Source organism: Polistes fuscatus, unplaced genomic scaffold (assembly GCF_010416935.1).
Source record: "Polistes fuscatus isolate 324 unplaced genomic scaffold, CU_Pfus_HIC Scaffold6, whole genome shotgun sequence".
Taxonomy (NCBI): domain Eukaryota; kingdom Metazoa; phylum Arthropoda; class Insecta; order Hymenoptera; family Vespidae; genus Polistes; species Polistes fuscatus.
Genome location: NW_025113140.1, coordinates 8,461,365 through 8,487,623, shown reverse-complemented (window position 1 = coordinate 8,487,623; position 26,259 = coordinate 8,461,365). Strand labels below are relative to the sequence as shown.

At 29.3% G+C, this 26,259-nt stretch overlaps 3 protein-coding genes and 1 long non-coding RNA gene across 19 annotated transcripts in view; 2 read left to right on the top strand and 2 right to left on the bottom strand.

Moving 5' to 3' along the window:
- Window positions 1–17,113, top strand: part of LOC122523062 (casein kinase I) — a 45,018-nt gene extending 27,905 nt beyond the window's left edge. For 2 of the 11 annotated variants that reach the window (XM_043644597.1, XM_043644596.1), the window contains exons 3-12: window positions 4,445–4,485; window positions 4,832–4,901; window positions 5,555–5,721; window positions 7,048–7,282; window positions 7,853–8,172; window positions 9,680–9,763; window positions 11,320–11,436; window positions 11,854–11,874; window positions 12,442–12,548; window positions 13,698–17,113. In XM_043644597.1, coding sequence (XP_043500532.1) covers window positions 4,445–4,485; window positions 4,832–4,901; window positions 5,555–5,721; window positions 7,048–7,282; window positions 7,853–8,172; window positions 9,680–9,763; window positions 11,320–11,436; window positions 11,854–11,874; window positions 12,442–12,548; window positions 13,698–13,767 — 1,232 coding nt within the window. In that variant the 3' untranslated portion in view covers window positions 13,768–17,113. Of the gene's footprint in view, window positions 1–4,444; window positions 4,486–4,831; window positions 4,902–5,554; window positions 5,722–7,047; window positions 7,283–7,852; window positions 8,173–8,984; window positions 8,988–9,117; window positions 9,193–9,679; window positions 9,764–11,319; window positions 11,437–11,853; window positions 11,875–12,441; window positions 12,549–13,697 lie in introns of all 11 variants that reach the window. The other 9 variants (XM_043644606.1, XM_043644598.1, XM_043644599.1 and 6 more) reach the window with 9 other exon arrangements.
- Window positions 17,114–19,249: 2,136 nt separating this feature from the next.
- LOC122523059 lies at window positions 19,250–20,211 on the bottom strand. The gene is made up of 2 exons (XR_006305239.1): window positions 19,928–20,211; window positions 19,250–19,554 (listed from the first exon to the last, which is right to left on the bottom strand). It is a non-coding gene; the product is annotated as an uncharacterized LOC122523059 (long non-coding RNA).
- An 896-nt stretch (window positions 20,212–21,107) lies between these two features.
- On the bottom strand, window positions 21,108–22,451 carry LOC122523058. The gene is made up of 4 exons (XM_043644589.1): window positions 22,158–22,451; window positions 21,911–22,070; window positions 21,614–21,817; window positions 21,108–21,506 (listed from the first exon to the last, which is right to left on the bottom strand). The coding sequence occupies exons 1-4, from the start codon at window positions 22,339–22,341 to the stop codon at window positions 21,302–21,304; spliced, it is 753 nt and encodes a 250-aa protein (XP_043500524.1). The 5' UTR covers window positions 22,342–22,451; the 3' UTR covers window positions 21,108–21,301.
- Window positions 22,452–23,638: 1,187 nt separating this feature from the next.
- LOC122523057 (Down syndrome cell adhesion molecule-like protein Dscam2) overlaps window positions 23,639–26,259 on the top strand; it is a 123,449-nt gene continuing 120,828 nt past the window's right edge. For 2 of the 6 annotated variants that reach the window (XM_043644583.1, XM_043644582.1), the window contains exon 1: window positions 23,974–25,176. In XM_043644583.1, coding sequence (XP_043500518.1) covers window positions 25,062–25,176 — 115 coding nt within the window. In that variant the 5' untranslated portion in view covers window positions 23,974–25,061. Of the gene's footprint in view, window positions 25,177–26,259 lie in introns of all 6 variants that reach the window. The other 4 variants (XM_043644588.1, XM_043644586.1, XM_043644584.1 and 1 more) reach the window with 4 other exon arrangements.

Sequence of the window (26,259 nt, the reverse complement as noted above, 5' to 3'; positions counted from 1 at the left end):
ACTTCAAAATCTTTCGTTAAACTGGCACGTTGTTATCATTTATAAAAGTTCTTTTATTGATCGTTGTTTATATTCGAATATTACTTTCATTATACATATGTAGCCTTCGGAAAGTTTTATATAAATAATATTCAATAAAAGAACTTTCATAGAGGACAACGTGCCAGTTTATCTGTGGATTTCGAAGGTGACGGTACATCGTACTTGTATTTTGTGCTTTTAAACTGCAATATACATTTCCTTGAATTAATTATCGATCATTTAGAATATATCGAATACTCTAATGTACTTTATTAATATTATTTGTATTATTTAAATTAAAATACAATTGTTTTAACGTTCCCGCGTGGGGGGTCATTGGATGATCTTCTGCTTGAAATTTTCATCTTTATTTAATTATTTTTTTTATATGGTAATCAAGTTGCTTGTTTCTTCTGGTAAGCAATAAAAAACTTAAGAAAAAAAACAAAAGAAGATAAATCGAATACTCTAATGTACTTTATTAATATTATTTGTATTATTTAAATTAAAATACAATTGTTTTAACGTTCCCGGGTGGGGGGTCATTGGATGATTTTCTGCTTGAAATTTTCATCTAAATTATTTAATTATTTTTTTTTTATATGGTAATCAAGTTGCTTGTTTCTTCTGGTTAGCAATAAAAAACTTAAGAAAAAATAAATAAAAGAAGATAAATCGAATACTCTAATGTACTTTATTAATATTATTTGTATTATTTAAATTAAAATACATTTGTTTTAACGTTCCCGGGTGGGGGGTCATTGGATGATTTTCTGCTTGAAATTTCATCTAAATTATTTAATTATTATTTTTTTTCATATGGTAATCAAGTTGCTTGTTTCTTCTGATTAGCAATAAAAAACTTAAGAAAAAAAAATAAAAGAAGATAAATCGAATACTCTAATGTACTTTATTAATATTATTTGTATTATTTAAACTAAAATACAATTGTTTCAACGTTCCCGGGTGGGGGGTCATTGGATGATTTTCTGCTTGAAATTTTCATCTAATAAAATATATCAGATCGAAATTATTTAATTATTATTTTTTTTTCATATGGTAATAAAGTTGCTTGTTTCTTCTGATTAGCAATAAAAAACTTAAGAAAAAAAGAAACAAAAGGAGAGAGAGATTTTTCTCTTTCATTGATCCTCCAGTGATCTCATTCCCGTAATTAGATTTCCTCGTATCGATTCAGAACTCTTTGCGCTTGCATCGACGAGTATTTTAATAAAAAGAAAGGATGACTGAAGAGTCTGGGATTAAAAACGAAAGAGACGGGGGGGAAAGTGTGAGAGAGAGAAAGAGAGAGGCGACGCAGTGTGTCTCGAAAAAGAATATTGATCTGTTTATCATTCATTTCTCACGATATAATTCGTATACTCTCGTCAATTACATGTGTTAATAATTTTTAATGTACAGTCTGATTTGGAAACATCGTAAAAATGTATTTTACAATTGAAAATATTTGTTATTCTATATAAGAGAGAGAGAGAGAGAGAGATAATATTCGTTTTATATTTTTAATTATTTAATACAAAATATTTCAAGTATTTTCCTAATTCTAATCAAAGATGTATTTTTTTTACAGAGTAAAAATTATTTATCATTTTATATAATAATTTGTTATATTATTTAATAAATAATATTAAAATTACATATTATGTCGTATTAACAAATTGTTCGTAATAAATTTAATAATCCTTATTTTGTGATACGAATTCTTAAATTAGCCTCCTTTCTTATTGATTTATTACTTTAACTATCATAAGTTTTGATAATTTATGACAATTGAATATGAAATAAATAATACACTTTATTGTATTAAGTATTATTCTTGAGATAAATTTGATATAATTTACTTCGATAGTAATTACACAAACTCACATTGAATTCTGTTATCAGGCAAACTAACGTAATAGCATACCAACTAGTTCTCATTTGAGGGTTAGTTCCTTAATACCTAAGTCAGGAGGAATCTAGTAAGTTTCTAACTTGGTATATTCCATCTTATTGTTAATTTTACATATTCACGACGAATTCTCCGTGAGTTAGTATTATCGATAAGACGAAATATTTCCGGAATGATTTCAGTCACGTTTTTTCCTTAGCTTTAGATAGAACAAATTTTCTAAATGTTTTAAAAACTAACTTAAAACGACGTATCTTCTCTTATTTCTCTTTTTCTATAATGTTCATAGTTATTTTCGTGCAAAATAAAATATTCATAATATTACGTTTAATGATGTAAATTATTAAATTTATTTTTATTACGAAATTAATTACGAAAAGATACGTTTCTGTATAGATACGAATTTATTTCTACGAAAATAATATTTCGCAATCAATTGAGTGCAAATGTCATTTATCCAATGATAAAATAGACGTTATGGAAATTTGATTTAGCGGAGACTGCATGCATCAATGATTCATAAGAAAGAAATTTAATCGTTGATCTAAACTCATCTAATTTTGAAAATTCGATTATATCCTGATATCGAATGAGTTAATCATCTGATCGATCGATCGTTCCTTTTTTTAACCGGACCCCCGCCCACTTACCCCCACTCTCTCTCCGATATGTTGAAGGTTCGAATCGATAATCGAATAACTAATTAACTTAATCGTTGGTAAACTTTCAATATGGGAAACGGGCTGATGATGATCTATCGTAATTTGGTCAACTTTTGCTCTATGGTCCAAATATATAAATTATTTTCTTAACGTAAATAAATTCTTAACGTTATATATTCTTCCCGTGTAATTGAATTAAACACAGAGAGAGAGAGGAATCGTATTCTATTTCCGAGAAAGAAATCAATTCTATTTTTCTTTCCTCTACGAGATAACACAATTCTATCCAAGAATTTTCTCAAACATTAGCATATTTGTTTTTCAATTACGGTTTGGAATGATAATTTTGCTTGTCAACATATTCAAGTGGTTGTAAATTGAAATTAATCTAATTATAAAGGAGGAATAATAATAATGATAATAATTGAACAATGGGAAGGAACGTATTCGAATGCATGTAAATATAAATATACATACTAATTCAAATTCATTCATAAGTAGCACTGATTAATACATTTATTTTATGTAATCGATATGATGACTCCAACAAAAAGCAAAGCAATTAAAGGTGTGACTTATTTTTTTTTATTTAGATTCATATCAAGATATTTGTATCGTTTGTCACGTAGAATCCTTCTCGACTCATCCATCATTATGAACATTATCGTGAATTACATTCGCAATCTGTATTTAATTCAAATGAAATGTGTAATTTTATAATTGTTAACGTAATATCCATTTAAATGCGACAGTAGTTCGTTCTGAGAAAAATAACAGACCATTTTTTTTTTTATGACTTATCTTATCCAATTTTTATCGCGAAACATGTTTTTTTTTTTTTGGAAAATCTCCTTTCTAAGTGATCGTATATATACATATAAATTATTATATATATAATTATATATATATATATATATAAATTATTCGATTAATTAAATATTCAATTGGTTTGGTCTATGCCGTAGATAAAAATATTCCAACAATATATCAAAGTTCGTCGATGATTAAAATTTGATATAAAGTTTGCAAATACTTTCAATCTTACTATTAAATTGGAATAATTAAGTGACCTGACCTACTATCAAAGTATTCAGTATAGATTTTGATATACCAGGAACAAGATACCAACGATAAAAGAATTATCTTGAAACCTTAAAACATTTTAATGTCCTTTACACGTTGATCGGATGTAAGGTTTTGGTGCTTTTACTAGTTGCAAGGTCATGACAAAAAAAAACAACAACGTACAATTGGCGAAACTTTTATAATAAATGTTGAAAGTATTCGTTCGCATAATTTGATATTATTGCACATTAGTATCTAACATTAGTACATTACCTTGTTATTACTTGTTTCATTATTATGCAATTAACGCGTCATCGAGTAACAAGTTGATGGTTTACCGTGCCACTTCAGATATAATGCCGGCTATTTAAATTTTCTTTAAACGATTATTACTTATTCTATAATCTACGTATAAATGGATATTTAATAAAATATGATGTTAATGATTCATTCATATCTTAATGATATATTGTACATAAATTAATAATTCGAGTAATCGAGTATATACGTGGATGGGGTACAAGTTTTGGGGTTTGACATAAAAACAATTTTATTTTTTTTTTGGTAAAAGAATAGGCTTAAAAATGTTCAACTTACCCTCGCATATAACTATAATAAATTTTTATAAATACCGACATAGATAATTATATTTATTATATCTTTATTAATTAGTCTTTGAAGATTTTGTGTATAATAATAATAATAATAATAACAATAATAATAATAATAATAATAATGCGATTATCATAATACATTTGTTTGAGAAGTTGAATTTATGTTTCAGGGAAGAACCTCTACAATAATGAGCACGTAGCAATAAAAATGGTAAGATCATTTGACATTGAATACATTTTCTTTCTGTTGTTAGAAATAAAATAAAATCAAATGAAAAGAATAATAAGAATGAATGTGAAAGAGAAAGAACAAAATAATCTTGTAAAACCACAAAATCGTATTAAATTTTCTACATCCAATTTAAATAAAGAAATCGCTTAAACACTTGAAATTACATTAGATCTTGGAAAGTGTTGCGTCAGAGAAATAACGTCGTTGTTTTAGCGCCAAAGTCATTTTATTTCCTTTTTTAATTGTTTTTTTTTCTCTTTTTTTTTTTAAATATAAATATAAATCTGATAAGTTAACACGATTTTCTCTCGTTACAATGTTACAGGAACCAATGAAGTCGAAGGCACCACAGCTACATTTAGAATATAGGTTTTACAAATTATTAGGCACACATGGTGAGTGTTAATCTTTAACGATATTTCATATTTAAGTTTATTCAATCTGATGATTATTTTATTTAAAAAAAAAAACAAATACATCATTTTCATTGAAAATTTTTGGATATATTCTTTATTTCAGATCAAATATTATGTTTACAAAGATTCGATAATAAAATTAAAAAGAATATAATATGTATGTTGTTTCATTTTTATAACTATTTAACGTATGCATTTCAAAGTGACTATAATATCTTCAGAGAAACGCTTAGATGCTGTTAGAGATATTTGAGTAGGTTCCAACTGAATGTGTTTTTAGTCTCACGTGGGAAGAAGGCCAGGATGATTAAGGGCAACTCATGAATGATTATCTTGACACTTTGCTTTATAAGCTAAACGTATTATTTTGTTCAAAGACAATATTATATATTTCTAAGTATTGTTATTTTTTTTATTTTTTTTTTTTTTAATTAGATTTATTATTTTAATAATATTTTTTTATGCGAGTCGAATGGAATGGAATATGTTAGTGGATTATTATTCAATCAAAAACATATTTGAAACATTTGAATTCGACGAGCAGAGATTTTGTCTTGAACAAAAATAACAAACGCGTATCATTGGGGGAAGGGGTGGGGTTCAAGGACGTTTTACATTATTCGTATGTATAGTTAACAATGTTCGCGCAGAGGGTATACCGGAGGTGTATTACTTTGGCCCATGTGGGAAGTACAACGCTCTGGTAATGGAACTCCTTGGACCGAGCTTGGAAGATCTCTTTGACCTCTGTGGGAGAAGGTTTACCCTCAAGACCGTTCTTAACATTGCCACACAACTCGTAAGTATAAACGTATTTTGTAATTATTAAAAATTTCAATAATGATTAATAATTCTTTTATCAATTTATTAAGTATTCTTTTTTTTTTTTCTTTTTTTTAATCATTTTGATGTAGCACGTTCTTCGGTGTCACCACAATTGCGTTGTTTATGGGCAAAACAAATTCGAGGATTTCTCGGTGCATTTTATTTCGTAATTCGCGTAAAATTACTATTTTTCTTTGTTTTTTTTTTCTAATATATCTAAGTAAGAGCTAAACATCTATTTGAGAATGTTGAGCAAGTTCTTATTTTAAAACGATTTTTCGTGTTTTATATTTACGAATTGGTTTCGTGAAATCAATTATCCGCCGTAAATCGAGGGATAGTTTTTCGTAGAAGAATATCGTCAAAGCTTACAATTACTCGACGGGGATGTTTTTTTTTTCTGACAATATTTGTTCTTATTTAAAACAAGATTACTCGAGATTGTTTTTGTTAACACTTTCGCGTTTAAAATGAATATACTTTTAGACTTGGTGTTGGCGTTACATTATTCCTTCCTTGCTTTAACTCACATTGTTCCGTTGAATAATTTGAATAATATCAATTTTTATTTGATATCTCGTCGATTAATTAATATGGAAACTCACGGGTTCTGACAGGGAATGATTGTGAACGTGAGTCATTAAAGGTAGAAGTGACAGCACCTGTCAAACGGATATGCACGCTTGTGGCATACAATCAACGACCTGCTATACGATCAACCAAGTCTATGGTATATAACGATGAAAGGGTTAACAAGGATATGCGTCATGATCTATAATATGAACACAAAAAAATCTGTCTAAATAAATTTATTAATATTTATTACATTTAACACGTTAATTTGAATATAATACAATATCGATATAATATACAAGGGGGTGGGTTGAAAAGTATTGTGCCTGTTTTTTTTCCTTGCAATTAATTTCAAGACCAGGTAGAAAATTCAGTTTACTTGATCGAAACGAATAATTGTTTGAATGAAAATAATGAAACAATATATAGTCAACAACGGGTCTAGTCACGTTAGATTACTAATTTGTGTCAATTCGCTAAAATCAAGCAACGTACTGTTGACTCAAAAAGGGTGAGAAAAGGATGCGATTTCTAGGATAGAGTTGGATAGGTGATTAAAATCCGTAATAGGGAGAGTAAAAGAAAGACACAAATAAACAATGTATCGTTCATAATATATTATATTTATATCACAAAAAATATATTTGTTATTTATTTAACAAATATTATATTAATATAGTCAGAGAATAAAAATACTAGAAATAATTAATGATTTATTTTGATTCAGCTCCATAGGATAGAGTACGTCCACAGTCGACATTTGATTTATCGTGATATCAAGCCAGAGAATTTCTTGATAGGACGATGTACGACTAAACGAGAGAAAATCATTCACATAATCGATTTCGGACTGGCCAAAGAGTACATAGATCTGGAAACGAATAAACACATACCTTACCGGGAACACAAGAGTCTTACTGGAACGGCACGTTATATGAGTATCAACACCCACCTTGGAAAAGGTAAAAGCCGAGTCAAAGGAAATATACTCTGACATTTCTTTCGCATAAAATATACGCGTAGTATATAGTCCTTGACACATTGTCGATGGACAAGCTAATGTTTCATAAAACGATATATCTTTCATCATTTAATTCTTTATTTTCTTATTGCATTAAAGGTATATTAAAAAAGTCAATAGAATAAGATTTTTTTGAAATATTCATTTATATTAATGATAATTGTGCCTATAATTATGAAAGTGGTCTAAGTCAAAATTAAAAAAAAATAAATAAGTTTATCAGTTATTTCACAGCACATTATTTTAAACTCAATTAATTGAATGTAATTATCACGATATTGTGAAAAATGAATTATTAGATAGTGATTGTTATTTCAACATTATATGGAATTCATTCAGTGTTCAAATGTAATCTTTCAAATATCTCGAAACAAGAGATACATGATTTAGACCACTTTCATAATTATAGGCATATACAATTAATTGTTATATATGCAATTTTATCAAACGCATATACGAATTTAATATTAAATAAATAAAACCATTTCTTCCTTTTTTGTTTTATATGTAGAGCAAAGTAGAAGAGACGATCTGGAGGCGTTAGGACACATGTTTATGTACTTCCTACGTGGTAGTTTACCTTGGCAAGGACTTAGAGCTGAAACGTTAAAGGAACGATATCAGAAAATCGGGGATACGAAAAGAGCAACACCGATCGAGGTTCTTTGCGATGGACATCCCGAAGAGATGGCCACGTATCTTAGATACGTACGCAGGTTGGACTTTTTTGAGACGCCTGATTACGAGTACCTGAGAAAGATCTTCCTTGATCTCTACGAGAGACGAGGCTTCGTCAACGACGGCGAGTTCGATTGGACCGGCAAGACAATGGTGCGTGCCAAAGGATGACCACGTTCATCTGTGTGTGTGTCCTTGCTTCTACCTCTCCCTTTCTCTCCCCCGCCTCCCATTCTTATGTGTATGTGTATGTGTCTGTGCGACGCGTGTGTTTATGTACGTTTATGTATGAAGGACAGAGAGATTGAAAAAGAATAGAAAGAGAGAGCAAAAGAGAGAGAGAGAGATAGAGAGAGAGAGAGAGGAAAAATCTTTGACGGGTGACCGTGCGTAACATATGAGACGATAGAAAGAGAGAGAAAGAGAGAGCTTGCAAGTACAAGAGTCGATACTGAGGGTACCTCTCGTCGATGAGTTGCCTCGTCTTCTCAACGAAGAAACATTAATGTTCTTTTTCTTATATTCTTCTTCTTCTTCTTTTTCTTTTTCTTCTTCCTCTTCTTCTTCTTCTTCTTCCCTTTTATATCGAGTGAAAAAGAGAACAATAATGAAAATTACCCTATTACATAAATACTTTATCATCGTATAAGATATATTACGGTATTGTATTATTAAAATTGTTTCAAAGTTATTCAATGGCGATTTTCTTGTTTTCTGTTTAACAAAATCTTCCTTTTAATCATTTTCTTTTTATTCCGAAGTATCGTCTCTTTGGGGTAAGTGTATTTTATATATTACAGTCAATGTATATATTCCAGGCATTGTATACAATGCTCAAAGGATTTTGGTCAATCTATAAAATGTGATTCAGTAGGGTGTGTTTAGTTCAATCTTTACAGTAATACATTGACTGTAATATATATATCTACCACGTTCTCTAATCACGTGTTACGTTATCTCTCAAGACAGTACAAACATCCAAGATAATTTCTTGAACGCAAGTTCCCTTATGAATGCTCGACTTGTTTTTAGTAGTTAACTTTGGTTTCATTGGTTTCTTAACGTTTGCATGCTGCCCCAAAATGCACCTATCTCTAGCCACCCAACTTCGAGCAGCTCAGGGCGTTGAGGCTTGCAGCGCCTTCTCATGTCGAGAAACACAAGTCAGACAAGGTTGGTGATAATGGTACACGAATTTTTGGTGATTTAGGTAATGATCACCTCTACAACAACAACAACAACAACAACAACAACAACACTAATAATAACAACAACGACATCATCATCATCATTATCATCATCATCATCATCATCATCATCGTTGCGATGAAAGAACGGATGAGAGAAAGAAAGAAAGAGAGGGAGGGAAAAAGAATGAGATAAATGAAAGAATGAAAGAATGAAAGGAAACGCGTTCCATCCATAATTTTCAATAATTCAATAATCAAATTCGAGATTTATGGCGATATTGTTTATATCCTTTTACATTTGAGGAATATAAGTGTGATTTAAATAATTTCGTGTTGAGTAACTTTATTAAATATGTTCATTACTACATGTCGAAAGTACGTTATCAATTAATCATTTTATATTATTGTATAATCATGTTAATGTTTAATAAGATTTCTTTAGTCTAATTAAAGTTGTATTTTAATTTCAGTCCACACCAGTTGGATCGCTACAAACGGGCCACGAAATCATCGTGTCACCAAATCGCGATCGGCATCCGACAACAACGTATAAGGTATATTTTATTTTATTTTATTTTATCATCTTTCATTTTTTTCGGCATGGATGTGTGTAGTTTAGCGGTTTGTGATACGAATAACAGCATGAAAATATCTCATGGAGATAATCAATATCGAGAATAAGAGAGAGAGAGAAAGAGAGAGAGAAATTTAAAGAAAGGATTTTTCAATTATATTTTTTTTTCCTATTCTTTTTTCATTTTCTTTTTTTTTAGAGAGACAGATTTATGCATTATTTGTATTTTTTTTTTTCGATCATCGATCATCCTAGCAAAAGAGTGAGATTTAAAACGAAGAAAAAGAAAAGAACTTTTCTACTTCACGTTACACTTTTCCTTGGTATACATGTGTAGGAGTACGATGATTTTGAAGAGGACGTAGTCCTTATGATGGATCAAGTCCGCGTGGAATTGCAAGGCCACTATGTAAGCCATTTTTGATGTACACTTTGAGCGATTTCTTCGTGCATGATGATACTATCTTATCGATAATGCGGTACGGTTACCCAACTCTCGTAAATATACTTGGATATAATTAACGTTTGTTTTACGATAACGTTCGCCTAATTGAAATTCTATTTTAATATATTTCTATCGTTTGTTACATTATACAGTAATAATAGTAATGATAATAATAATTATTATTATAATTGTTATAATATGCACGAAGAAAATGAAAGAGAAGCTCTTAGACACAAGTGGTATTTAGAATCGAATGGTATTGCGGTATCGTGCTTGATGTATTATGTAAATTTGATACGACCTATCCTATTGCTAATAGTAGATATTGTTTGCTCAATTAGAAGTCAATTCTATTAATTGTAAATTAAACTCCGATAAAGAGTAATACAAATATGATTTGTCGCGTTAAATAGCTCATTTTTTTCCTCGTAATTAGTCAAAGATAATGGCGGCATATATTCATAATAGATCATAAAAAAAAATAAGATGTCTATTAATACGATCATTCATTTGCATTGATTATCATAAGACATATATATCTCGTCCTATATTCCTTTTCCTCGTGATGCTGTAATTATCTATGAAATATAATACGAGATAAGTGATTTTCACACCATTTTGTTGTCATGTCGACAGCTTTCCAAAATACTGACTCTAAAGTAAAATGAGTCTAGTCGATATTCGATGAGATTAGTAAGTTATTATTAGAAGTTTTTCAAACAAAAACAACATTTGGACAGACTTCTAATATATTTTAATGCTACGTCTACTTTTGTGTTTCAAATTCGAAAAGGTAGCGTAAAATCAACGTAATCACTTTTTTAAATAAAATATTCATGCTGATCAAAGGTGATATCCGACATTGTAATTAGAAAAGTTTGAAATTTCGAATAGCGAAACTTTTCTTCAGGATTATATCTTTATTGTATACAAATATATATACACACATATACACACACAAACGAATAGATTATATACGTACACATACATTTCGAATTGTCCTGTTTCTAATTATAAACTTTCCTTCGATATCTCCATCGGATTGCTTAACGCGTTGCAATCGCAATATTTTCGTGCTTGTATTCCTTCAGGACGCGACAGGTGGAGGGGCGGGGGGCGGGGGCGTAATAGTCACATGGCCAGATGCAGTGAAGCAATCAGGAGCCGGTGGTACATTGACACCTGCTGATAGGCATGGTTCCGTTCAGGTGAGTCGACTTGCATTCCCAGGGCCCTTTCATTGTTTATTATCTTTTCAATTATTCTTTCGAATTGTGTTTTGTTTTTCGTTTATTTTCTATGATATATTTTTCCCCCTTTCTTTTTTTTGTTTTTCTTTCTTTGTCAAATTTATATTCTCACACTTATGTTCTTTGCATATTTGTCAAATTTTCATTTGTATACCAAAGCATAGATGGACTTACACGACTCGTCGAAAATATTTTTTTTTCCTCCCCCCCTCTATAAAAATGGTATCAAAATGATGAGAGAATCTTAAATAATTTGAATAATTAGGTATAAATTGTACAATCTCAATTCGTTCGCTTTTTCTTTTCTTATCACCTTCTCAGTATCAAAAGAAATATTTCAACTTGCCGGAAATAAATGATGCGTTCTATTTTTAGACAAAGCAACAATGGATTATGGTCAGTTAGAAGTCTGTGCGATTTGGTTTGTTGCTGCATGTTGTCTATGTTGACTCACTTATTTTCGTTCTATTGAATTTTATAAACACTAATCCGACATTTAGATGTAGACGTTACAATTGAAATGTATTTTCATTGTTTTTTTTCTATGTATCAATCTATCTATCTCTTAATTTAAAAAATGCTACATTTATTACCCTTTCATATATTTTAGAAATTTGCTTAAATCCTAACTGTGCATCTCCCTTCGTCTGAAACTCTTTTGTGTTCTTACTTTCTCTATTATTATTATTATTATTTTATTGTAATCAATATTTACAGTACAGTTATATACATTTATATATTATGTTCAAATAAATTGCAAGTTGCTTTTTTGATTATTATCGTTATTATTGATTAATATTTTAATTTTTTATACACATATATAATGTAAAATGTAAAATGTAATATGTATAAAAACCATGTTTATATATTTTATTATATCCAAAAATATATACCATGTATATATATTTACAATTGTTTATTTCTTGAAACCAATTTATTAATGAAAATGTTAATTGTTAATAGGTTGTTTCGTCGACGAACGGAGAATTGGCTAACGATGACCCAACTGCTGGTCATTCTAACACACCAATTACGGCACCACAAGAAGTGGATATGATCGACGAAACCAAGTTAGTATTACATTTAAAATATATTTGTATTGTCATTCACAAGTTCCTATTTTTTAATGTTTATCACTTATCGTTAATATTATTTTAATGTATATGTAATTGTGCTTATTGAATTATTGAAATGAATATATTCATTTGTAGATATATCTAATAAAAATTTGTTCTTACTTTTATATATTTTTATATGATAGCACTATTAATAATTATCACACACGAATTGCTATAGATTTTTATTTTAATATTTTTGTTTGCATGATTGAAAGTGGAATTTATATTGGGGGATGTAATTGTATGTAAGGAAGGTGACAAATCTGTTATATGGTTTTTTATTATTATTTCTCCACATTTTTTATATTTTTATCTATCTATCCAATCTAAAAATGTTAACGTTTGCAATATATACATATCTGCTATTTTCAGACTGAAAACCTTACCAACAGAAAACTATTGTCCTCGATGTGGAAAGTTAACCCTGCACAAAAATTCGCAAGCTCCTACTACATTCACCGCAAATCCCAAACACATTCCTGAATTTGATTCGTTATCTCGATTTAACTGGCCGATGCAGGTTTTTCTTTTAAATAATATCAAAGAAAAGTATAATCTTAGTTGAATATTAAAAAAATAATTCATTTAAATATTTCCGATAATATCTCAGTTATTAATTTGTCAAAATGTTATTGAAATAATAATTTTGTATTTGTTTTATTATTATATTTATTGACTTCTAACATGTTTTTTTTTTCACTGATCTCAGTATTTCGTCATACTTATGTATAAGACTAAACATTATTAATATTCTGTATGAATTTCATTTAGTAAAATAACATTTGTAAAAATTAATAATTTTCTCACCTATACACTGTTGTTCTGTTTGTTGTATTGTATGAAATATCTTCTTATATTTATATAGTGTACATACATAGAGTAAAGTTCAGAAAACAAAAATTACATTATGAAAAATGATTGTAAATCGTTGTGGAAAAGAGTTGTAATGATAAAGTGTGATAATATTATTTCGAAGATATATATATATATCTTAAAGCCAGTTCAATTGACGACGCTTGAAATGTCCTAATAATATTTTATGATGCATGTCAGTGTCACAATGCTCTAAGCTCAAAAGAAAACGATTCTAAGTCCTATTAGTGTTTGCTTCATTTCCAGATGCTGTTGCTTCTTCAAGCGGAAGAAGAAGAAAAGTGGAAGGCAGAAATAACTGTCCGATACCGTCGGTCTTGGGCGGTCAGTACAACAGTGCGCGAGTAATAGTGCTGACGGATTTGGAAATCGAGTCCCTGGAACGGCGAAAATCTGCAAAAGCGGAGAAGACGGCGGAGGAGATGAAGGTGATGTTGGTGATGGTGGTGATGGTGGTGGTAGGGATGGTGCTCAGGACGGGGATACTTCTACTATTACTGCTGTTGCTGTTGATGCCGCTGCTGTTACTGCTGCCGTTGCTAGTACTACTGCTGTTACTACCGTCGTTGGAGCCACCGGGGATCCTGAAAACGAAGTTATCACTCTCTTACGTGCTGGAAGTAGATCAGCTTCGAAAGACTCGGTGCTGCATACCACCGTAACGTTGACACCTACACCGACTCCGCCACCGTTATCGAATTAAGCCACCACACAGCCATTATTATTGCTGCTATTATTATTACTATTATTATTATTATTATTATTACTATTATTATTATTATTATTATTACCGTACTCTTTTTTTCTTTTTCTTTCTTTTTTTATCGTCGACATCTCTAATAATTTTGCCTTCTCTAATTATTGGTACGATTATTATTATTCATTATTATTCATTATTATTCTATTATTATTAATATTATTATTACTATTATTATTATTATAAAGCACTCTCATACACACATTGCCATCGTTATCATCATTATCACTATCATCGTCATTGTCATTAATCATCATCATCATTATTATTATCATTATCATTATCATTATCATTATCATTATCATTGTCATTATCATTATCATTATCATTATCATTAATAATATCTCCAGTCAACGTACATTTATTATGAACTTTGTTATCAGTGTTGTCAGTGCTGACTGAGAATAGCCACAAGCCGTTGGCTTTCTGACCATTTCAATAGAGATAAGCGGTCATCCACGTGTGTGTAGGAATAAGGAATTGACGTACCGAAGGTGAAAAAAATGCGTTTGTGCCTACGACTCTCTTCTTGTATTGTGAGTGGCATTGTTTATATACGCCGTTAATATATGATATGTAAACGTGTCATAATTGATTATTATTGCGTATTTAAAAATCTTATCACAAAGTGAGAAATCTAAGCTGAGCTCTCTCGTTGTAATGGGAAACCTGAAAATTATCGAGCGTAGCGTATCTCTCGTAATGAAAATTTACATTCGTATGAAGTCTGATTATAAATGCGAAAGGCATGAAACTGAAATACGGTAGCAGCAGCAGCATTAACATCCTACTTCAATAATTCCTAGATGCACCGCGACACGGGAGAAAAATAATAATGTTTTATATATGATACATACTCACACACATAAACACACGCGCGCGCGGGCACGCGCGCGCACACACACACAAATGAGAGATTTTGTTTGTTTTTTTTTCTTCATTTATTTCTATTGTGATTGAAAAAGGACTGTATAATGCGTTCTATTGGAAGAACGAACGTAAAACACGTAACCAAACTATATATGCCAATTCCTTTTGTAATTACTAGACATATTTTCCAGGTCTGGATCTTCTTTTCTGTTGTATAAAAAGATTTTCCTAAAATATTGAATAATCAATATGCTTCGATAGGATTTTATATTAAATTATTATAACTTCAATTTCGTTATAAATATATATAGATATATACATATGTAGATTACATACGAAAAGTAAGAACACACATAACATATATGACATTATTCATTGATAATATGAAATTCACACGAAAATACAGACATATTAAATTAAATTATATATTATATATATATATATAATAGGCAATTCCATGAATCCGTCATTATATTCTAATTTTTTATAAATATGTATAAAAATATATATTATGAGTGAACAATCTAACGTATCTAATGTGTTTCTAAGACGATATACGGTCGTTTCGTTTTAGTTACAGGTAAAATTTTTAGGCTCTTTTCATCCATATCTAATCAAATGTGGTATATTTATTATCATATAATCATTTTTCATCGTGTTCTACCTAATATTGTTTTTTTTTTGTTTATGACTTTCTTTACTATTGTATGACGAATGTATTCGAGAGATAATTATTCTTGTATCTTTGTATTAAATTGAAAGAAATATGTATGTGCCGATAATTAAGACATTAGATTGAGCAAAGAAAAGAAAAAAAATTGATTATATGATTTATTTTATATTAATTATTTATACAATAAAATAAATCAGAAAAGCAATTTTTTCAATGTTTTGACCAAGTCCTCTCTTATCGGCACATATATGTTTCTTTTTATAAAAAGCATATTCTTAGAGATGGATGGGAAGATGGATATAGATTTATCATTTATTTCAAATAAGGTATTTGAGAAGAAATAGAAGGAAATTGTGCACTTAGGAATTTGTGACTGATTTGTGGGATGTGCTGCGTTACATAAAATGTAATATAAAAATCACTAGTATATATCATTTATATCTATGAATATTATTTCTTTAATATATACACTGCCTGTCATTTTTCTAAATAAAAACACGATAAAATATACCCTGTAAGCTTGCAGCAACGTGTGTAAGTAAACGCACTTTGAGTGATTTTGCTGTTAATTGCACATAATGATTATTATGTGCAGAAGTATCTCTTCATGTGCAAGCATATGCGCTGTTCATAATAAAACTTGCGTTTCATTATTATTTAAAAATATTTTCAATCTGTTTTTTGGTATGCCATGAGAGAAATATAAATAAATGTGTTGAAACATAACTGTATTATAACAGTATTAAAATTTCAGTTTCATGCCTTCTAACAAATTATTGCATAAGAATCGTATATTGAAAAGAAAAGAAAAAAAAATAATAAAAAAGAAGTCGCGAATTCCAGTTTTCATAACATATCGATGAAGTAAGGAAATTTTTGTCTCTTTAGATCATAACTTACATTACGACAACATCGGGTAGAACATACACAATACGTTGTACTGTAATTACCACAAACACCATTGATCCATGTTCCATTAGTGCAAGATCTAAGAGATCGTTTTTTGAATCTAGACCATTGCATATAAAAAAAATTGTAAATTCGAAGAATCCTTTTTCTTTTTCGATACACGTTATGCGAGATGTGATGCTTATTGAAAAAAAAGAAAAAGAAGGAAAGAAAGAGAGAGAAAAAGAGAGAGAGAGAGAGAGAGAACATACATGATACGTAATATTGTGAATTTTTATTGTGAAAAACATATTGAAAAAATGGTGTTTGTATAATATCAAAATTACGAAGATGTTGCTAAATTATAAAAATTATAAAATGCACGCCAATGTCCTTATCACGAGCTCGAGCGATGAAGAGATACTTAATTTGAAAATGTCCGTTTTTAAAGAGAAAGAAGAAGAAAAAGAAGGCGGAGGGGGGAGTAAGAAAAGAATTTTGGCAGCACTTGTCAATAATAAAAAAAAAAATGCAAGTAAAATGAAATTTAATATATAGAAAATAATAATTTTGTTACAAATTTGCAATTCTCTATAGTTTTATCAGTAGGTCACAGATTACTGTTTTTTCAGAATTTATAATATTTTGTTGCTTATTAAAAAAAAAATAATGTTAAAAATTGCTATAAAAACAATATATGTAGAATCTTTTTATTTAAAATGAATTTTTATCGATATAATTTATATACAATCTTATTACGTAAATAATATTAATATTTACTGATGAAATTTTTTGTTTAGTAATATAGATATCGGACGCAAGTTTATATGTATATAACGCGATCGAATTTTTTACGTCGATCTTATTATTATAATTATAATTATTATTATTAATATTATTATTATTATTATTATTATTATTATTATTATTATTATTTGTAGTTTAATTTATAAATATGTGATGCTCCCTCGTGAAAGTAGTTTTAACTTATGGTTTAGTTTTTTCTTCTTTAATAAATCTTAAGGGAGTAGTAAATTCAATTTAAACAAATTATAAACATTTGTTTTATTTATTTCATTATCACACATATAGCTCTTAATAGTTTTATAAATTACGATGTTAGCATTTAAATATGCCACTTTATAATCCAAGGTTAATAGAATTTTTATTTCTTATTAACTGTTCATGAAACATAAAATAAATAATTTTTTAATAAATCATTGTGTGTGTTCTCGTAATACGTAAGCGGGTTATGGATTCAGAATATTGCGAATTTGTAACAAAAAAAAAATAAAAGTTTATTATTATGATGATTAGTTTGGAATATTGGTTTTTTGTAAATTAGTTCTCCAAAATTGTTATTATTTTTTGTTTAGTTCATTTTGTTTTATTTTATTTCCGGAACTATAGTAGTCGAACAAAGGTCCTGTTTGCTATAAGGGATAGCAAGGTTGTAAAAATCGAAAAAGTCAGAAGATAAAAAACTTCTATCAAATTAATTAAGTACATTTGTCGAGTGTTAATATATATAGTGAATTCATCGATATAGATTAATATATATTTAATTAATTAAGATCGGCGATAGATTTATTCATGTACTTATTATTATTTTATTATGAAGAAAAAGAAAAAGGAAAACAAAAAATCCGAAAGATCAGAGAGATGTTTAAGAATGGATCGATGATTGTAAAATATGTTCTCGATCGTTATTGAAATTTTTTCGCCGGATCTGAATGGATAGTATCGTTCCTTTTGTAAAATTGCAGTTGCGCTGCAAAAATGACGAAAAAAAATATAGACATTTTACTACAATAAGATAAGCAAAAATAATAGAGATGAGTGAAGTGTCCAAAAGTGTTTTGTGCATGTGTGCTGCATAAGTGGAAAGAGAGAGAAATGGGAATTTCTATTTTTTTTTTAATTATAATAATTATAATAATAATAATAATAATAATAATAATTAGTATTATGATTATAATTATTAGTTTATTCGCCGCGAAGAGGAAGAGGTCTCTTGTGAGACGAAACTTTTTTAAGAAATATTTCGTGCTGTAGATAGTGTATCTCGCCAGTGTAGCGCGCATGTATATAAATATACTCGCACTAACTAAAAAACTAAAAGAAAAGAATAGAAAACAACAAAAAGAAAGAGATGTCATGTTTTCAGAACGGTCAGATATGTCTGTTGTTCTTCGGGGGTAAATAATGGAATAAAATAAAAGGGATTAAGTAAATAAGTATATAAAAAAGAGGAAAATAAAAAAAATAGAAAAAAGAAATAAAATAAAAATACGTGAAGATAAAACGCGAAGAGTCCAAAGGAAATCTCGTATTGAATTTTAAATAAGGCTTAAGTGATAAGAGGAATGAATAATAATAATAATGATCGTGGATAAGACACATGACCTTGCTGCCTGTTATGCAGTCGATCTAGCTCATAAAATTCGTTAGACGATTTTTAATATAATATGGCTGATTGCTGGATAAAAAAAAGTATGGTTGTGAGTAAAAAATGCCTGAGATCGAGATTGTAATTTTGTTACTAACTACTCCTGTACACCTGTCCCATAGAAGGACTGTTATATATTGTTACACAGTGATATTGTATTTCAAGGATTCAGTTTGTATGCTTTAGTCGTATCTTTACGAATTGGATAAGATAATTTGGACCAAGAGCGACGTACGTATACATACATACATAATGAATATATACATATATACAGACATATATATATATGTATATATGAAAACGTTTGTTTCCTAGGATCGATGATATTGTCTTTATGGTCATGCATTTTGTTGGGAACAGACTGTATCGTTATATCGTCATGATATTCATTATTCCAATGTATAATTCGATAATACAAATGCTCTGTCTTGCTTTTCTTTCATTACTTCTGTAAAATAAGTATACAAAACAAATAATTAGTCAATGCTGCATTTTATATGATTTAAGATAGTCAGTTCACACACGATGCTTTGATATTTTTAGTTTCATCATATTTTTTTGTGTGTTTTTTTTTTAATATAATATCTTTTTAACATTATTTGTATTTCATTCGTTGAAATGCAATAGAAATGCAGTCTATGTGTCGATCTCAATTTCTGTATGGATGTCGTAATATTTTTCATTTAAAAATACCACGTTTTATTAAGATCCCCAAAAATGAGAATTTTTAAACAAACATAATAATGATTTTCGATAGTAAATTCTTATATTACTGACTATTAAATTATAGCTATTTATTCCACTTAATATCAAAGAATTACCTGCGTGTTCAGTTATATGCATAGTTTATCGATATAACAGTCAATAGAAGATTCTCGGCAAATAATAGCTATTTTTATGGAATTGGCAGTTCGTGCTTGTTGGTAATATCTCATATTTGAGTATGTATGCATGCGCAATTTGACAGAAAGAACTCAGAAAAACATGCAGATCTTTTTTGACATATGTGTGAAAGTAAATATAACGGGGAGGGAGTCAGTGCAACTAAATGTTATTTTGTACATATAATAGAAAGGAAATATTGCACACTTCGAGAGAGAGGGAGGATAAAAAATTGCATATAAAGATAAAAAAAAAAAGAAACAAAAATAAAATAATAAAGAAATGCTACGAGAGAAAAGCCCAAAGTAAAGAGAATGTAAAGTAGTTTCAACGTTCTCTCACTCCCTCGCCACAATACGCGTGCCCCCGCGTTCACACATAACATACACATATGTGTATACATATATATGTATATAACAATAAATAATAAACTGTGTATTATTATATATCTGTCAAATAACCACATAGGATGTGGTTGAACACTTCTATTATTGCATAAGCATGACGACACCAAAGAAAAATTGGTGGTTTTTAAGAAAGGCAGTTAAAAGAAAATGGAAATATAATTGATGCAATGTGAATATGTACTAATAATCTTACCAAATGCATGATATCACATTTCTTTTTCAAATGATCGATAAAAAATAAGACACACACGTTAAACTAATAGAAAATGTTCATATTTAGGTAAAATACATTCAGCTTCCGGCTAACCATAAATCTTTTTTTGGTCTTTTTTTAAAAGTACATTTTTCACATTTCTATGCATCTATTTTTTTTCTTAGTTATCTTTTATCAGTCTTTTTTGTGGACACGTATATTCTTTCAGTTTATTGTCCTGCACACTAAGCTTGCGATTAATCTGAGAAAATGAAACAAAATACAGTATGTGAAGAAGATAATTATAATGCTGCACCGTATGTATTTGCCAATTGATTTTGTTAAATGTATGTATATACTAATAAGAATATTGCGAGAAATATCTTTTTTTTAATCAAAATATTTTCTATTTGATATTTTCTTCTTGATAATCAAAGTAGTATCTTTAATGTTTATTTTTCTTTGTTCATAATGAAAAGAAGAGTAAAGTATTTGTAATACTAATGTAGATAGACCATATATGGTTACAAAAAATTTTTTAATACTTTCATTGATATTCTTTGTCCATCAATTCACGTTAATCTTATTGAACATTTTCATATTAAACGCAAATGACATGCTTATTAAAAATGAAAATATTTATGATTATGATTAATTACATCATTATCGTATAAAAGTATAAAAAATACACAAGAAAAAGAACACATTTTTTTCTACACTTTCACTTTTCTACCCTTGCGAGCATTCTCTGTTAATTTTATTATTGTTTCTTCGTTAATTAGTTCTGCATGTTTTTCTAACATTTCTATTAAGAAAGGTTCTTTCACTAAGAGTTCTGCTGAAGTTGCTACGAAGTTAGTGATAAGTTTTTTCATAATATTTATCTTCTTTATAAATTTCAGTATTTTTTCTTTATTCCTGTAAAAACGATAATATATTATAATAGCAAGTGTAAAAAGTAAATATTAGAATTATTGGATATAATTTTTAAATTTTAGTTAAATTGTATTAACGTAGTTGCTTACTCTGCTATGGTAGGATTTGTTTTCTGCAACTTTTCCTTTCTTTGATTATCTTGTTCCTTTAAAAAGGTATGGTAATCAAATATAGCTTTCTGACACTCAATTTTTAAATTTAATTGCCTTTGAAATGCATTTTCAACACTTTGTTGACTTGACAGGATAGCGTCGTTCAGCATAAATAACTTCTTCATAGCCACGATCATTTTCCTATTTTCAATAATTAATTTTTGTTATATTTTATCTTTATATTTGTAGATAAAAAATAATATAAATTTTTTTTTACAAGATATTCGATCATACTCCTTAATGTCACTTTTATATTTACTAAACAGAACATCTTGTATAGTATAACCTTGAAGACATAGTTTAATTGCATTATTATTTATAATTGCTTTGGCTGTAGTATCTTGTAACATTTGAAAACTATCTTCCGTATTTTTTGTAGATGATTTTTTATTTGCTACAACAAATATAAGATTGTTATTATTTATGCGAATGAGAGATTAAACAAAATATCTTATCTTTTTTAATACAAATTACAACATACCGTAATCTATTTTAGCTTTAACCATTATCTTCCTGGAATTTAGGCGATTAGTTGATCCTCTTAAAATTTGAATTTTATCTTCTACAGGCTTGTAGTCATTCCATGAAACTGCTCCGATTGGAAATTCTGCAATATTTTTTCTCAGGTGCTTTAATGCTCGTTCTAGATTCTTAAAATCAGACATTTTTTTAATAACAAAGTATTTTTTGGCATAAATGACAGTGAACTTCACAACTTTCACATTACAGTTTCTTCTCCAAATTACATATGCACTGAATACTAAACAGATATAGAGTAGAGTCATGTGTGTTCTCTTAGTTCATAGTTTTCCACCTAGAGGGTGGCCCTGTCGTGCTGCTTAAAGCGCCTTCTCTTCTTATATGTGGTACTAATTTCCTTAAAGTTTCTAGAGATCTTTAAGCATGTTACAATATTTGAAAGTTTTATTTTAACTTAATAATAAAATGTCTATATAAAAGTGTATTATTTGTAATATATATATTTTCGTTTTTATTAATAGATAATAAACTATATACAATAAATAAAGCTTCATTCAATATAAATATGGTGAACAGGTACGTGTTGTGAAGTGATATATTTTAAAAGCAATAAATCGTAATCGAGATTCGATATTTAAGTAATTAAAATAATATTATCGGAAATATATATATTTTCTGTCGAATATATTGATTTATTTATGGTATAAGTAAGTTAATAGATTATCACTGTGTTATAATTTTGTATTAAAAATATTATTAATTATATTGTTATTTTTTGTAGAAATTTTTTTATGAGCATCAAACATGGTCAAACATGGATGATATGTTGAAATTGTATTTTTTTCAAGACGGGACTTCCTGACTGAATAGAAATTATATTGTACAGGTAATCATTATCATTTAAATTTCTTTTTTGATGAATTATAAGTCAGGAGATTTATTTCTTCATTAAAACCTAAATTGTTAAGCGAAAAAAATAAAAGAATCTCTGTGGATCTACGCTTTCAGTTGTTTGGATTGCTAGAAAAAGGGGGGCTTATAATGATAATAAGATTTAGATATCTATTTTTGTGAACAAATTTGATGTTTACACGCGCGCACACACCTTATTTTGCAATTAGTTTATAAATAAATTTAATAATGATAAATGTATTGCTTCCACTGTTGTATCAAGTCTATTAAATTATCGTAACATTCGTGCTGTTTCTACCAGCCAGCAGTTCTTTGAAAAATTAAAACTATTAGCTATGCTTGCATATAATAAAGAAAAAGGTGAAATATATCACTCAGGTTAATTGGTTTCGTACGAAATAATAATTACGTTAGAAAAAGAATAAAATGATAGATGAAACTTTTCCGAGGAAATTAAAAGTTTTTTTCGTTTGAAAAAATTGCAACAAAATAGAAAGTGAATATAAGAAAATTTAGAGAAATATTAGCTAAGGAATTATTAGAGCTGGTATAATTTATTAATAAATAAATTAATTAATACAAATTATTAGAGCCGAAGATACAAAAAAAACCTTGTTTTCCAAGTAGTCGGTATAATATTGCCGTTTGAAAAAATGATTTTGAAGCAAAAATTAGACGCACATATACATTATGCTAGTCAAAAAAAAAGACGTCATTCGGACCGATCAAAAGCAAGAAAAAAAAGTTAAGAAGACAGTAACTTTTTGTTTAAATTCCCCTGACAAATGGTAACTTTGCATAGACCGTTTTAAAATTCTTCATTCAAAATAATTTTCCGAAAAAAACCCCATCTTTGTATATTTTTTTTATAATAATTTAACAGAGTCTTATTATATTTTAATATTTTAAATATTTAAATGTTACAGGAGATTAATTCTCAATAATAATGGCTGTTTGATAGTGCGGTTTAAAAGCATAAAAGGTAATGGAATACGTCGTGCAAATAATTGTGAGCAAATATAAAAAACTAGGGAGTAGGTAATAGCGGATAGAAGTTAATCGGCCGCGTGTGTGGTGAACTATTTAATTTGCGTTAGCGGTGGCGTTGGTGATGGGAACCTAAAGTTACACCGAACTCTCTCGCTCTTTGAGGTTGCAGGCCGAGTTTGGCTAGTGGTTGATGGTATTCTGCAGAAATGAAGAGAAAGGGGGATGAAGGGGTTGGAAGGGTGAACGAAGTCAGTAACGTAACAGGATGGTGGCTGCTGGAGGTATAGGTGTACTCGTAAGAAGGGAGGGAAGTGGGAGAGTGAAGGGAGTTGTAAGGTGGTCTCTAAGGGATGAGGATTGGTAAATGGGTGATAAGGGATAGAAGGGGAAAAGGAAAAGAGGAGGAGGAGGAGGAGGTGGTTTCAGACTGTGGTCTGAGGTCCTCGTAAGCTCGTATTGTCCGCGCATGTCGTGCAAATCCACACGCTCATTATATACATATGTATAAACAAATACAAATTCGTAAGTAAGGTATACGTTTGTATGTGTATGTATACCAAAGGGAGTAAATATATATAGAAGTCGGTAAAGCGTCGGTACCACGAGTAAAGTGAAGTAACCGAGCGTCGGCGAGTATTACCGAGCACTTCCGAGTACCGATTCACCGCGAAACTTGATTCGGCTCGAACGCCAGCAGCCGGTCAGTCTCTCGCTGACGCTCGGTGCGACGAGTACTGGTCGGATTGGCTATGGACAGGAGGTTTCGTGTGTGCACCTAGATCATTATTATATTATAAATATTATATAAATAAAAAATAAGGGATACTAAAATAAAAAGTTCTGCGTGGACAACTAAATCGACCTTCTCCTCCCCCGAGGAGAGGGCGGAGGGCGGCAAGTCCTCCGCCTTGAAAGGTCTTACCCTCTCTATTTATACTCTTTATAGAATAACATTCTTTTCCGGGAGAGATTCGTTCTTCTAAGGAAAATCATTACCGTCAAAATGAAGTTCGCTCGAGGTATCCTTCGACAATCATGGAAAATAAAATGGAGCCACGTGGAGCAGCGGAACCTCGTGTTCTCCATACGATTTCTTCTTATCCTTCTTCTTGTAACCGGTGAGTTTATTGTTTATACATATAAACAAAAGATGTTTAGAAAATTATTCAAAATTTTAATGGAATATCGTTTGATACAGCTTCGTTATAATAATAAGATTGCGTGGAATTATTTAGCGTTAACATGGTTTTTCTTTCTCTGCAATTTCTTTTTTTTTTTTTTTTTTTTTTTTAATATTTTTTTTTAATAATACCATGCGGTAGCTGCTAATATTGGAGATATTTTATTTTGAGATATACGTAGATATTTAAAGAAAAACCAATTTACTCGGAGATTTTATGGATTTGTAATGGAGAAAAAATATCCGTAATTTTGTTGACCCGTTAAAAGATAGGGGATTTATATGGGTTGAATGGCTTGGTAGATCTGCTATTTTTGCGGCATGTTAAACTACCTTGTTTGGCGAGAGCACACGATTGTGGTGGATGATGAAAGTATTCCTGCAACTGGTGTGCAATCGTTGCCGCTACGATAATCATTTCGAGAACGGTGGTAACGTTTTCCTTTAAAAAGCTTTTATTTTTTTCATTTGTCTAGCTTATTTCGAAATAGTAAAATATATAATCATATTATTCGGGACGCGTATCTCGCGATAATGTTAATATTGTATTAATTTCTATTTTTTCTTCGAAATTTACAAACTATACGTTAAATATATTCCTGTAATAAACATACGAGAGACGTAACGATACGTTTTGTGGGATAATAATAATCGTCGCTGCGGCGTAAAAAATTACAGTCGATGTGAGATATCGTTGGAAAAGAAAGAAATAGGGAGAACGTTTATGAAATTTATATAAATGTATTGTTTTAATATATGTTTGTAAAATAGAATAAAAAATAGAAAATACGTAAAGTGTATACCCGCGTATCGTTTAATTGTAATTAAACGGTAAAATAAATTACTAGTTGTTAAATAATATATACGCATTAGATATCTATCAACATTTTTATGATCTTTTCGAGTATATACATATACACGTATACACGTAGATTTGCGCAGTTCAATGTCATCGATTGTCGTATAAGCCTTAGAAGTATTAAAGAGTATCCTAGATAGTAAATTTACGAGAAATATGGGA

Coding starts and splice junctions, on each gene's coding strand:
- LOC122523058 (XM_043644589.1), bottom strand. CDS start 22,341: ATGTCTGATTTTAAGAATCTAGAACGAGCATTAAAGCACCTGAGAAAA. Junction 21,818..21,910: donor TATAAAAGTGACATTAAGGA/GTATGATCGAAT, acceptor TATTGAAAATAG/GAAAATGATCGTGGCTATGA. Junction 21,507..21,613: donor ACAAATCCTACCATAGCAGA/GTAAGCAACTAC, acceptor TCGTTTTTACAG/GAATAAAGAAAAAATACTGA.